Source organism: Nuphar pumila, chromosome 3, assembly GCF_984573655.1.
Source record: "Nuphar pumila chromosome 3, dmNupPumi1.hap1.1, whole genome shotgun sequence".
NCBI lineage: Eukaryota > Viridiplantae > Streptophyta > Magnoliopsida > Nymphaeales > Nymphaeaceae > Nuphar > Nuphar pumila.
The window spans coordinates 101,886,973-101,900,042 of NC_143251.1; the positions used below are offsets into that span (position 1 = coordinate 101,886,973).

The 13,070-nt window shown below is 36.6% G+C and overlaps 1 protein-coding gene across 1 annotated transcript in view; it reads right to left on the minus strand.

The window, feature by feature from the left end:
• HINT3 (histidine triad nucleotide-binding 3) overlaps positions 1 to 13,070 on the minus strand; it is a 129,834-nt gene that overhangs the window by 60,816 nt on the left and 55,948 nt on the right. The window contains exon 3 of the mRNA XM_089999633.1: positions 6,712 to 6,769. Within this exon, the coding sequence (XP_089855759.1) occupies positions 6,712 to 6,769 (58 nt within the window). The remainder of the gene's footprint in view (positions 1 to 6,711; positions 6,770 to 13,070) is intronic.

A 13,070-nucleotide genomic window follows, 5' to 3' on the forward strand; every position in this document is an offset into this window, starting at 1 on the left:
AAATTCTCAATTGCTATAAACTGTCTTGTATGTATTTCCATTAATTGTTGCATGATATCTCATCTTGACTCTTTATCTCACTTGTTTCATTAAGAAGTAGCTGTGCTCAGGATTTCGATTCTGACACCCTACTTCATTGGTTTTTCGCAGGAACAGGTGATCAGTGAAGTCGACAGCTACTGCGAGGGCGCGAGAGTCACAACGAGTTTTGACAGTCTTATTTGTGGACAGAGTGTCTCTTTATTTTGGTTTTTCAGTCTAGTGTTCTTGTTATTTGCTTATTGTCATCAGTAGTTACTTGAGTCAGACACTTTATTTTTTAGATTAGTTTAATTCATGAATAAAGGTAATGGTTAGTTTATGGATGTCAATTGCAAGTTCTTTTGTGGTTTATGGTTATCCAGTTGGAATTGGAACTGTGAGAACCCCGGGTCTCTGGGAAGTTTTCCGCATTGTTTTAAAAAAAAAATCCGCATTTTCAAAGGGGATGAGTTGGGGTCGTTACAGTCGCAAAAGAAAGTTTGCGCTGTAATGCGCCCAAGGTCCATTGACTTGCTATTTTAAACATTATTTTCCGCTGAATTACTATTTAAAAACTCTGATAAATAAATTATTATAAAGCTTTCAAACTTTTCATAAAAAGTTACAAGTCCTGAATTTTGGGGGTTACGTAGGGTTACATGTGCACACGGTTTCTCATAAATACATGTGTAGGTGCTGCTGTAGTACACGACTTATTCATGTTTTCATGTATCTATACCATAGTCACTAAAATCATCAATATTTTGAAAATATTGTGATACTATCAGTTTTTTAAGGTCAACCGATATTTTCCCTGAGATTTTCAAAATATCACCAAAACCTAAAATATAGCCATATTATTGCAATATTTTCCCAGGATTTTCAAAATCATCTTTTTTATATACTTTAAGTAGCTTTTTTTTTGTTTCTGTTATATTTTAAAAACTTCTCTAATTGTTTTCTCATATTTTTTGGAAGAAAAACAATCGAAAACCTACTATTTTCCTATCTTTCTAATTAATATTTATATTTTTCAATTTTAAAGCTTCCAAGATTTTCCTGAGATTTTTCCAAGAAAAAACATTTTTTTAAAATATCTCTAAGAAAAACCCTAACCGAGAAATTTCCTTGAACAATATAGATGACTATGATTTGTACATTACAATACAAACTTGCAATACTGTGCATGCACCAAAATAGAAGGATAAACTAACCCTACTGCAAAATTATTGACAAAACTAGGAGAGGTCGCCCCAAGAGGATTCATTTTGAGCTATCATTCTATCACTCATGATAACTCATCTTCTCCTCTTCATCGTGGATGTTTTATGCAAGTCAAAACCGGTTAGTGAAGGTTGAACAAACCCAAGTAAATGGCTTCAGATCAGTTGGATAACCAATCCAAACCACGTACTCAAACCTTTAGTTTTCCCTTCAAATAAATCTGCACTGACTAGAAACTTTAATTTCTAGAAGTTATGGATGAGGATACCGTCAGAAACAAAATGTTACAAAAGCATTTTGAGGCTCTTTGGAAACTCATCTTCACCAGACCAAACCTTGAACGAGGTAAATCAAATTATTCTGATTTGATCAAATATTAGCACCTAAACTATCCAGAATCACAGACATGGATACAGGCCATGACACAGACATTCTTGGTACATGAGAGTTCTGTAAGACTAAAACATAAAGACACGGCCATCCATTATATACACATACACATCTATATAGATATGCACGTATATATGTGTGTGCAATGTCTGGCGTGTATTATCTAAAGCAATAAAACATGAATATCACCTTACATGCAAATTCTTGACAATTATTCTAAATCGTTATAACAGTAAATATAAGTTGAAAATTGAAATATAATATAACCAATGACATATTTTAAAGAAATTACACACAAGTAATATAAAATAAACAATCAAGATCATAAGAAAATAGATAAAGTTAAGATAATAGTGTTTACCGTATCCAACATATTTGACAGTGTCTATGATGTGTCATAGTGTGCCCGGTGTTGTATTTTGACAATGCACACAGGTTACACATGCTAAGTGCTCATGTGACACAGACGTGAAAATCATAAACAGATTCTCATATATTAAAAATCCAGTCATGGTTTCTTACAAAAACAAAACAGAAGACACAGGTCCACTACTTATCTCTTGTTCTCCATGATATGCATTGAACCAGGGATACTGATATCAGTTAGTATGTTTTAGGCATTTGTTTCCTGTGGTGGTAACAGTCAAGCATGTGACAGTGGAAATCAAAGAACATCTGGACAATCAAACATCACAGAATCGATACATGCAGCTGCAAAGTACTGCTTGCACACAGGCTACTTGCAACATCAGACAAAAGGAAAGAACCCAACTACTTTAGAGACAATTAAGGGGTGTTTACGATCTGCTAGAATATGGGTAACCAGGGATACTGATATCAGTTAGTAGGTTTTAGGCACTTGTTTCCTGTGTTCGTAACAGTCAAGCATCACAGAATCGATACATGCAGCTGCAAAGTACTGCTTCCACACAGGCTACTTGCAACATCAGACAAAAGGAAAGAACCCAACTACTTTAGAGACAATTAAGGGGTGTTTACGATCTGCTAGAATATGGGTAACCAGGGATACTGATATCAGTTAGTAGGTTTTAGGCACTTGTTTCCTGTGTTGGTAACAGTCAAGCATGTGACAGTGGAAATCAAAGAACATCTGGACAATCAAACATCACAGAATAGATACATGCAGCTGAAAAGTACTGCTTGCACACAGGCTACTTGCAACATCAGACAAAAGGAAAGAACCCAACTACTTTAGAGACAATTAAGGGGTGTTTACGATCTGCTAGAATATGGGTAACCAGGGATACTGATATCAGTTAGTAGGTTTTAGGCACTTGTTTCCTGTGTTGGTAACAGTCAAGCATGTGACAGTGGAAATCAAAGAACATCTGGACAATCAAACATCACAGAATAGATACATGCAGCTGCAAAGTACTGCTTGCACACAGGCTACTTGCAACATCAGACAAAAGGAAAGAACCCAACTACTTAAGAGACAATTAAGGGGTGTTTACGATCTGCTAGAATATGGGTACTCTTTATATATATATATATATATATATATATATGTGTGTGTGTGTGTGTGTGTGTGTGTGTGTGTGTCCAAATACATATATATATATATATGTTATTTTTGTGACCATAATTTGTTTTACCCTCCAGGGTTATTTTGGTCTTTTTGACCCTTGTAATAGAAACAGTCCATTAGGGGCTAAACCATGGTTGCCAGTTGAGGAAGCGGGAGCGGGAAGCGATACGGGAAGCGGGAGCGGGAAGCGAGGCACTTTCAAAATTTTAGGAAGCGGGGAAGCTTGGGACCACTTAGGAGCGATTCGGGAAGTGTCTCGGAAGCGACCTAGGAAGCGTCTCGGAAGCGACCTAGGAAGCGTCTCGGAAGCGACCTAGGAAGCGTCTCGGAAGCGACCTAGGAAGCGTCTCAGAAGCGAGGGGGAAGCGAAAAAAATAAAAATAAAAAATAAAAAATACAAAAAAATTGAAAAAAAAAACAGGGGAAGCGAGGGGGAAGCGTGGGGAAAGCGTGATGGGAAGCGTGCTTCCCATTAAAGGGAAGCGCGTCCCCCATTAAAGGGAAACGCGTCCCCCATTAAAGGGAAACATGCTTCCCAAAAAAGGGGGATGCTTCCCCCCATGCTTCGGAAGCGCGACGTTCCGCGCTTCCGAAGCGCGCTTCCCCTTTTAGCTAGGCGCTTCCGGTAACCCTGGGCTAAACAGTCTTTTCTTATTTTTATTTTTCATATTTTCTGTGTCTTGGAAATTGTTATATTTTCAAGGGCATTTATGTTCTTGACAATATAACCATTGGAGGCTCCCCAACGGCTAGAATTCTAGCAGTTGGGAGCTCTCAACAGCTATATTGGGAGCTCCTCACTCCTCTTTTGTGTATAAATATGGGACTTTGAGTCCCTTGTATTCTATGCATTTTGTATGCATGTGTTTATCAATAAAGGATATATTTTTTATGTTTTGAGTGCTCTTGAATAGCCCTTAACTGGCTTTTGTGTTTATACCTCTTTGAGGATTTAATTTGTGCCTCTTGTTTGAGGTGTGTGGAGGCATCTTGATTTCATTACATGATCTCCATGAACCAAGTGCTTAAATACAGTTCATACAAAAAAAGTGCTTAAATATAGGCATCAAGTGTATTACAAACAAGGAAAGATTTAGAAACATCTTCACTAAAGCCTCAAATGAAACACAAAAGGCTTAAAAGCAAGTTCTCATGCTCATAACGCACTACTGAGAGGAGAAAGGAACTGCTAAGAAGCTGAGGAAAAAAGCAATGTTTCCATGACTGATAGGTAATCACTGGTATACAAGTTTTAGAGTGTGATATGCTTCGTGTTATTTCTCATTGTCTCCTTGGCCTTTTCTCAAGAATTATGCACCATATGCTTATTTACAGCACAAAGAACAAAAACGGTTACAAAACTGCTTTCATGTGTTGTGCTTGGAATAAACCAGTGTTGTAAGTATCGTACGGTACAGTACCTTTTTTGACTTTGGGAGAAAACGATACAACACACACTCGTATCGCATACGAGTGTGTATCGTACTACACATCCATGTATTATACGATACATATTGTATCGTACGATACACCTTTGACGCACTTTAAAAAGGTCGAAAGTGTTATTTTTTCATTTTGGGTTTTAAAGACCTCTTGAGGGCTGACTCCCTCATTTGTGTAGAGGCCACTAGAGGTTCCCCCATGCACTCTAGGAGTCGTGAGAGCGATTTGGGGGCCAATCCGTGCATAAGAGAGAGGGATTTTGCGATTTTCTCAAGAGTAAATTTTCACTTCTTTTCTACTCAAGGAAGAGTGTGATTTTCACTCATTCGTACTACTAGGACTTAAGTTTATTATGTGTGTAAAGTTTTCAAATATTTGTACACCTATATTTTTATTTGGTGGTTAATTGGTTATGTTTTATTTTATAACTTTCGATGTCGTCATCATGTTTATGTCATAGAGATGATCCTGCATGGTGATATTGAAGAAGCATAGATAATGTACCACGACCAGGGTCATCATTAATGTGTGTTTTGTGGTGCTATTATTAGAGGTGGGCTGCATAGATTTAAGCAACATATTGCAGGTCTTCATCAATATCTACGTCAATGTGATTCTCTATCTGCTCTTGCAACTTTTTGTGCTAATGTTATTGTTGAACTAGAAGCAATTGAAAGAAGAATGTTGCAAAAATGCAAAGAAGGAATTTCAACCGTTGTTCCAGATTCTGAAGATGATGATGATGACCCACCACGACAAGCTCGATTAACTTCACTTGCCAAAAAAGACCACGAATATGAAGAAGAGGTGGTGTGGTAGTTGGATGCAATAATAAGGATTTTTTGAACTAATTCTTGGCCTATATGCCCTAAATAGTTTAGTTTTAGGATCTTTATAGTTTAGAGATGAAGATTGGCATATAAAATGGTTAAACATGATGTGTTTAGTTATCATGAACTCTCAGTAGTTTAGTTATGACTTATGACATTTTAGTATCACTTGGATGTGAATATAATATTGTAAAGGCTTTAATTGTGTTTAAATTATGTGGTTGCCTTTTATTTATATCATCAGTTATCAGTTGCATGGTTTGTTTATTCAATTGTTCATTTCTTCTTCTTATTTGTCTATTGTTTATTTTATGTCTATTGTTGTTAATTTGTTTGCATACATGATTTTATTTTTTGTATATTGTTCATTCACATTGTTAGTTGTATTGTATTTGTAACTATTGTTTATTCAATTGTTTATTTATTCTTAATTTTTTTGAGCAGGTTATTTAATATAATTGCCTTATAGTGTTGGATGACATATTTTGTTTTGTCTATTGCTTATTGTTGATTGATTTTATGTTATAAGCATGTTTGTTATTAATTTTAGCACTTTGCTAACTTTGCCAGCTTTGTTTACATATTTTGTGTATTTTAAAAAAAATAATAATTGGGGTACCGACTAGTCTGCCTAAGCCCCGTCTAGGCTCTGCCTAGCGCCTTTGACAAGTTATTTTGTATAATTCATCATTGTTTCATGTGTTATGTTTTTTTTAGAACTTTTGCTGATTTTTCTTGATTTTTTGGAAATTTTGCAATTTTTTTTATTAAAAATGACAGTTTTTATGGTACGATACACATCTAATTTTTGCCCGACCGATATGGGTAACAATACAATACTTACAAACTTGGAACAAACTCAACAAATAAATGACAGAATTGTTCTCAACTCAGTTGAAGATATACACTTCGAACACTATCTGATTTCTTGAGATTTAACATAGTTTTATCAAATTGTAGTTCCTACAAGACATTATCAGCCTGGAGATGGTTTTCTAGTATGATTTTAGATCCTATATGTTCCACATAATCTATAAAATTCTATCATATATAACAACATTCTAGAAAACTTTATAGATTTTATGCAAAAAGACAAACATGAACTAGTATCTAAAGATATTTGATTCCACACACAATAGAAATGAAGCACCTTATCAATGAATCTTATAGTTCAAGCTTCAAAGAATAGTCCATATTACTATTTGCATGTAGTCAATATGAAGGAATAATGTATACTAAAATGCCAATACTTACTGAAGGAGGAGTTGCTTCCAAAGATGGAAAGTGGGATTTTGGGATAATGAGGGAGTGCCTGTAAAGGGAATCAAGATCAGTTTCATATGAACAAAGAGAGGAGTTTTTCTTATTCATATATGACAGTTAAGATGGGCAAAAAGTGAACAAGCAAAAGTTGTTACCACTACTACTCTAAAACATGTGAAAGCCATGTGAAAATTTTTCATTGTACCATCCATAGTTGAACCTAGCAATTGAAATGAAATGGTATACAAAGAGAGGAGCTAAAATGCCTCTTATGGGCAAGAATACAAGTGCAACAAAGCACTCAAAAGAATCAGACAAAAGAGAGAGAGAGAGAGCACTTAAAAAATAATTAGGTTATTAACTTGAAAATGCATCAAGAATAATGCATCTCATGGAGAATGGAGGGATCTCATTATACAGACAAGGATACAAAAGATTAGACTTGTTTGACTAGCCATTAGACTAGTCTAACGGCTAGTAGAATCTAGCTAATTTGAAATGAAAATCTAATAAAAATAAAGAAAAGAAAAAATACATTTTAATCCTAAATACATTCTACTAAAAATTATGTATATACATACATATATAACATATGTATACACATATAGTATGTTTATACATACATACGTGTGTGTGTGTGTGTATATATATATATATATAAGATACAATATTTAACACTAACCCTCAAACTTACGATGTTACTATCGAAATTTTGCTAAGGAGAAAATGAAATTTAGGAGAAGGAAGAGCTTTGGTGAAGAAATCCGCCAATTGATGCTTAGAATTCACATACTGTAGAGAAATAGTCATCTTCAAGAACCTCTTAACGAACATAATGTCAATCTATTTCTATATGTTTTGTTCTTTCATGAAATCTATGATTTCCTGCAATATAAATTGTGTTATTTGTTAAAATATATAGACATTATATATGTATATATATACATATTATATATATATATATATATATTTTGTAATACCCACTAGGGGTAAAATAGTCTTTTCACATGTATATATGCATATCCATTATGGATATGCTTTTTCACTTTCTTTATTTTTCTTTTTTCTTTCCTCTTCCTTTCGTAATGAGGGGTCCACCATAGAGTCGTTGGAGCCGTTGGAGGGGCTCCAACGACTCTTTGGGAGCCCCTCTTTGGTTCCTTTTTGTGTATAAATATGGGGCTTTGCCTCACCATATTATAAGCTTGTTAAAACTTTTCTCAATAAGAATTTACATATTTTTAGCTCTCTCTCTCTCTCACACACATATTGTGTGTGTTAGTCAATTGCCACTTTGCGGCCTATTGTATTTTTTGCCCATTAGTGGCCCATTGTTTTATATGCTTGTGCATTTCTTAGTCACTAAGTGACATTATCTCTTTTCATTAGTGTTTCATTACATTCTTGTTGTCAGATCACAACTTGGAAAGCTCCATCAAATAAACTTATATATCCTCCAAGACTTGTCTCAGCCACACGAGCTCTAAAGTGGTAGACATCATAGCTGAATATTCTGCTTTGGTTGATGATATGGACACCTTTTGTTGCTTTTTATACTTTCATGAAACTAAAGAGTCACCTACAAAAATACAAAAACCAGTGGTTGAGCAATGATTATTTGGGTCACCCCCAATTAGAATCAGTATATACAATCAGGTAGAAGATAAATAAAAAAAACTTTGTCGATAGAGTTCTTGATATATATCACTATACACAACACTGTACCCATGTGAACAGAGGTAGGTGCATGTTGAAACTGACTTGTTGTATGAACTACGTGTGCAATGTCAGGCCTGGTGATCGACAAGTATGTAAGGTCTCCAACTATCTATCGATAAGGAGTAGGGTTCTCCAATGGTTCCCTATCATCACTCTTCATCTTGGCATTTATCATCTTTGGAGTCTCTATTACTTTATCATCAGTTATCTCATATCTAGCAATAATATCTACAAAAACTTGGCTTGAGATAATAGATATTCACGAGGAGAAAAAGCCACCTCAATGCATAAGAAATAATGCAAATAACCCAAATCAGTTATTCGAAAAAATTTAAGAATTAATTTAATATCATTTACTCTCTTTTTGTCTTCTCCAATGATTATAATATCATCCACATATAACAACAAGATAACATTATCGGCATTGGAGTTCTTAACAATCATGCAATATCAGTATAGCATGATTTAAATCCAAGCTTAATTATGCAACTAAATCTATCATAGTACTTACTTCAAACCATATAATGTCTTGCACAAACGAAGAATCTTAACCTTAGAAACATTCAAACCTGGTGGAACATCCATATAAACCTCTTCATTTAAGTCACCATTTACGAAGGCATTTTTAAAGTTCATTCGGTAATGTAAAAACCGCAATTTTCCGCTACTAATTTTTGTTTATATTACAAAATATTTCGAAATATGCAAATTGGGCCTAAGATCCACATTTCGGATCTAGGACCCATAAAGGGGTAATTAGGTATAAATGATATCAACCACGAGTTAATAATAATAAGAATAATAAATAAATAAATAAAATTTAATTATAAAGTTAATCCAAGGATCCACAGTTGGATCCAACTTGTGGATCCATGTCGTTTGGGGTCGGTTTTCGGGTCTCGGGTCCAGACCCAAGTCGCGCCCTGTGTAACAAGCACATAAGGGTAAAAGGCAACCCGATAAGGGTTGCCCGATAAAGCTGAAGCAAAAAAAAAAAAAAGGGGTTAGGGTTCTGAGAGAGAACCCTAACGAAAATCGCATGAAGGTAAAGGGAGGGGCTTGAAGCGCAGCCGCCGACGGGAAGATCGGCTCCGATTTTGCAGGGCTATCCCCTTCAAAAGGGGGGGGGGGTCTCAAGTTGGTCCTCTCTCTCTCTCTCTCTCTCTCTCTCTCTCTCTCTCTCTCTCTCTCTCTCTCTCTCTCTCGTGTGCGTGGCGTGAAGGGGACGCAGCCTTGTTCGACAGCAGGGTCATCGAGGGCGGCGATATCAACCCCTCACAGTGAGCAATTGGGGTCGGCGGGACCAACCTCACGCGATTGCAGCAGCCACCTAACGCCGGACAGAGGTATGGGTCCCCTCTTATGAAAATGAATGAGAAATCGAACCCCGGTTCGATTTTTGTGTTGTTTTTCTTTGGATGGAACCCCTAGGAAAAGGATGGAGAATTGGGTGGATCGATTTCATGGCAAACTCAGCTGATTAGGTGGCTGGGTCATGCCCAAACAGAAAAAATTTGACACATGTACGTTCCTGTTGGACCAGCCGACCCACAGTCGGCTGGGTCCCTGGAGCGTCAGCCCCAACCGAAGGGGTCTGCTGGGCTGAGTGGTAGACCCGGACCTTTTTTATTCGGGCGGTTGCATCAGGAGATAAGGATAAGGGGGGTAGATTCTCTTAAACATAACTATTATAGGGATCACCTTTCGGAATGCTTGGCTTTTTCCTTTGAATTTTGTGTTGCTTCTGGTGAGTAATTTTGCCAATTTAATATGTCCTGCTAAAGCTTCTGGGAATTTAGTAGTGTCCAGGCATAATTTTATGTGAACATTAGATTATTATATTTGTCGATATATTCCTTTGGGTTTTCTAATTTAACCTCTCTTTAAAAGTTGGATGACAAAGAGTGAGGGTTGAGTTCAATAACCTCCCGGATGATGTATGAAAGCCCTGACTTAGGATTATTCACAATTCTCAAATTACACAAGTAAATTCATACAAAAGTTATCAATTATGTTTAGATGAACATAAGCAGAAATTTGACTACTCATCTTTTAATGACAAAGGAATTGCTAGCTGAAATGTCTACTTTTGACTAGCATTAGAACTAGTTCTTCTGAACATTGTGCAGTTTTTGACAATTTTAGTCTGTTTGTTTAGTTATAAGTATGGAGTGGAAGAAGAGCATAAGATCATGAGAGATATGTATAATGAGAAGTGTTTCAACTATCTATTGTAGCCTGTCTGAACTTTTAGTTACTTGGCAAAATACCCTCTTGTTCTCTTTCTTTTTTTTCTTTCCGATTATTCAAAAAAAAAAAAAACAATCAAACAGCATTAACCCTTTTGTTGTTAAATGGCACAAGCCGGCTGGCAGCCAGCCGAGGGGCACTCGACTGACTGTCAGGCCGTGGCAGTGATGCACAGGCCCATCATGGGTTGTGTGGTACCCTGCCAAGCCCAGCCGACTGGTGCTGGACTATATTTTTACAAAGGAAAACATGATAAATGCTATTTCCTTGACTGTCCAGGCTTGTGGCCAAATGACAGGTCGATTGAATCTTTGTTCATGTATAGTATGGCTCATATGAAAACTTAACTTAGCATTTTTAATTTTTCAGAATACTAGCTAATTGTGTTAGACTTGGCTCTTTGCATACCGGTGAATGGAAATGCTAAATGATTGAGGTTTCACTTATCATGGACATGCATAATAAACAATTTTGTTCACGTGCACACACACCCACAAGGAGTATGCCTTGACATAGATACGTGTGTATGGATGTGTAATGAAATATGCGGAAAAGCAAAGAGTGCATTAAGCACTTACAACATCCACTAAGGAACAAACAAAAAGGGCTAACACCCAAACCCACAAGAGACAACACAACATAAAAATATAAAAGTCTCTTATTGAAAAGAGAGAGAGCTCTCTTAAGTGAAAAATACAAGAGGGGTTCACCCCTATTTATACACAAGAGAAGGAGAGGGGGGATGGCCAAGAGGCCTTAAAAGGAGAGCCACGTAGGGGCTCCCCATGTAGTCGTTGGGAGCCCCCAACGGTCACAAATGTGACCGTTGGGGGCCCCATCAACTACATGGTGGGGCCCCTTTTGTGTGAGCAAAAAACATAAAAATTAAAAATATAATTTACAAAAAATAAACAAGAAAATCAAAGAAGAAAAACAAGTACCCCTATCGGGTACTTGTGAAATGACTAAAATACCCCTATCGGGTATTACATATATATATATATATGAATTACATGTATTTTAACACCCTCCCTCAAGCTTTACAGGGATATAACCGAAAGCTTGTTAAGCAGAAACAAAAAGCGAGGAGCAGCAAGAGCCTTAGTGAAGAAGTCCGCAAACTGGTACTCTGATATGACGTAAGGTAGTGCTATGGTTCCTCTTAGGTATTCATCACGTACGTAATGGCAGTCCATCTCAATATATGCTTAGTGCGCTCATGGAAGGTGTGATTGCTTGCAATATAGATTGTGCTTTTGTTGTCGCAACACATCTTCGAAGGAGTAGAGATGACAATGCCCATATCACTGAGGAGGCTTCTTAGCCACACAAGTTCCATGGTTGTAGTGGCCATAGCACGATATTCCGCTTCCGTCGAGGACAAGGATACTTTGTGTTGCTTCTTGCATCTCCAAGAAATCATAGAGTCACCTAAGAAAACACAAAATCCGGTAGTTGAGACTCGGTCATTGGGATTTTCTCCCCAATCTGCATCAGTAGAAGCAATTAAATCAAGTGACGAGGCAGAGGAAAGAAAAACTCCCTTAGTTATGGTATTTTTGATATATCTGACTGTTAATATATATATATATATATATATATATATACTTATATATATATATATACATTCGTATATATATAAGTATATATATATATACATATATGTATATATATATACTATTTCTCAGTTAGATAAATACCCGATAGGGGTATTCTTGTAAAACCACATATGTACCTTTTTCTTTTTTATTTTTTCCTTTTTTCCTTTTTCCTTTTTCCTTTTTCTTTTTTCTTTATTTCTTTTCCTTTTTGTAATGACCACAAGAGGGGCCCACACTTGTAGTCGTTGGGGCTCCAACGGTCATATTTCTGACCGTTGGGGCTCCCAACGACTACAAGGGAGCCCCCCTTGTGGTTCCTTTTAGTGCTTCCCTCCTCTATAAATAGAGGTCTTCCCCTCTTAAATGTATGGGTTTTTACACCCCTCTCTCTCTTTCTTCAATAAATCCAACTTATGACTTTAAGTCATTTCCTATATTTGTGAGGTTTTGTGTGTGCACATTTGGTGTTTGTGTTCTTGGCTCTTGTAGTCACTCTTAAAGAGTGACTTTTGCTCTATTGGTGCTTCCGCCTCTTTTCATTACATGGTATCAAAGCTCAGTTGGTGATTGGGCTTCTCTTTTGACATCTTGGAAAGCGTGCCTCTCAAAGTTTTGAAGAAAGGAAGTATATTTGGTGCCGATTGAACGTGACTCTAAAGTGGAGCTCTTTTTCAAGCTAAATGGGTCCAACTATCTCATGTGGGCCTCCGCTATGGAAAATCATCTAAGAGGTAAGAAACTTTGGGGTTTTGTTATGGGGACTACTCCCGAACCCTCTCT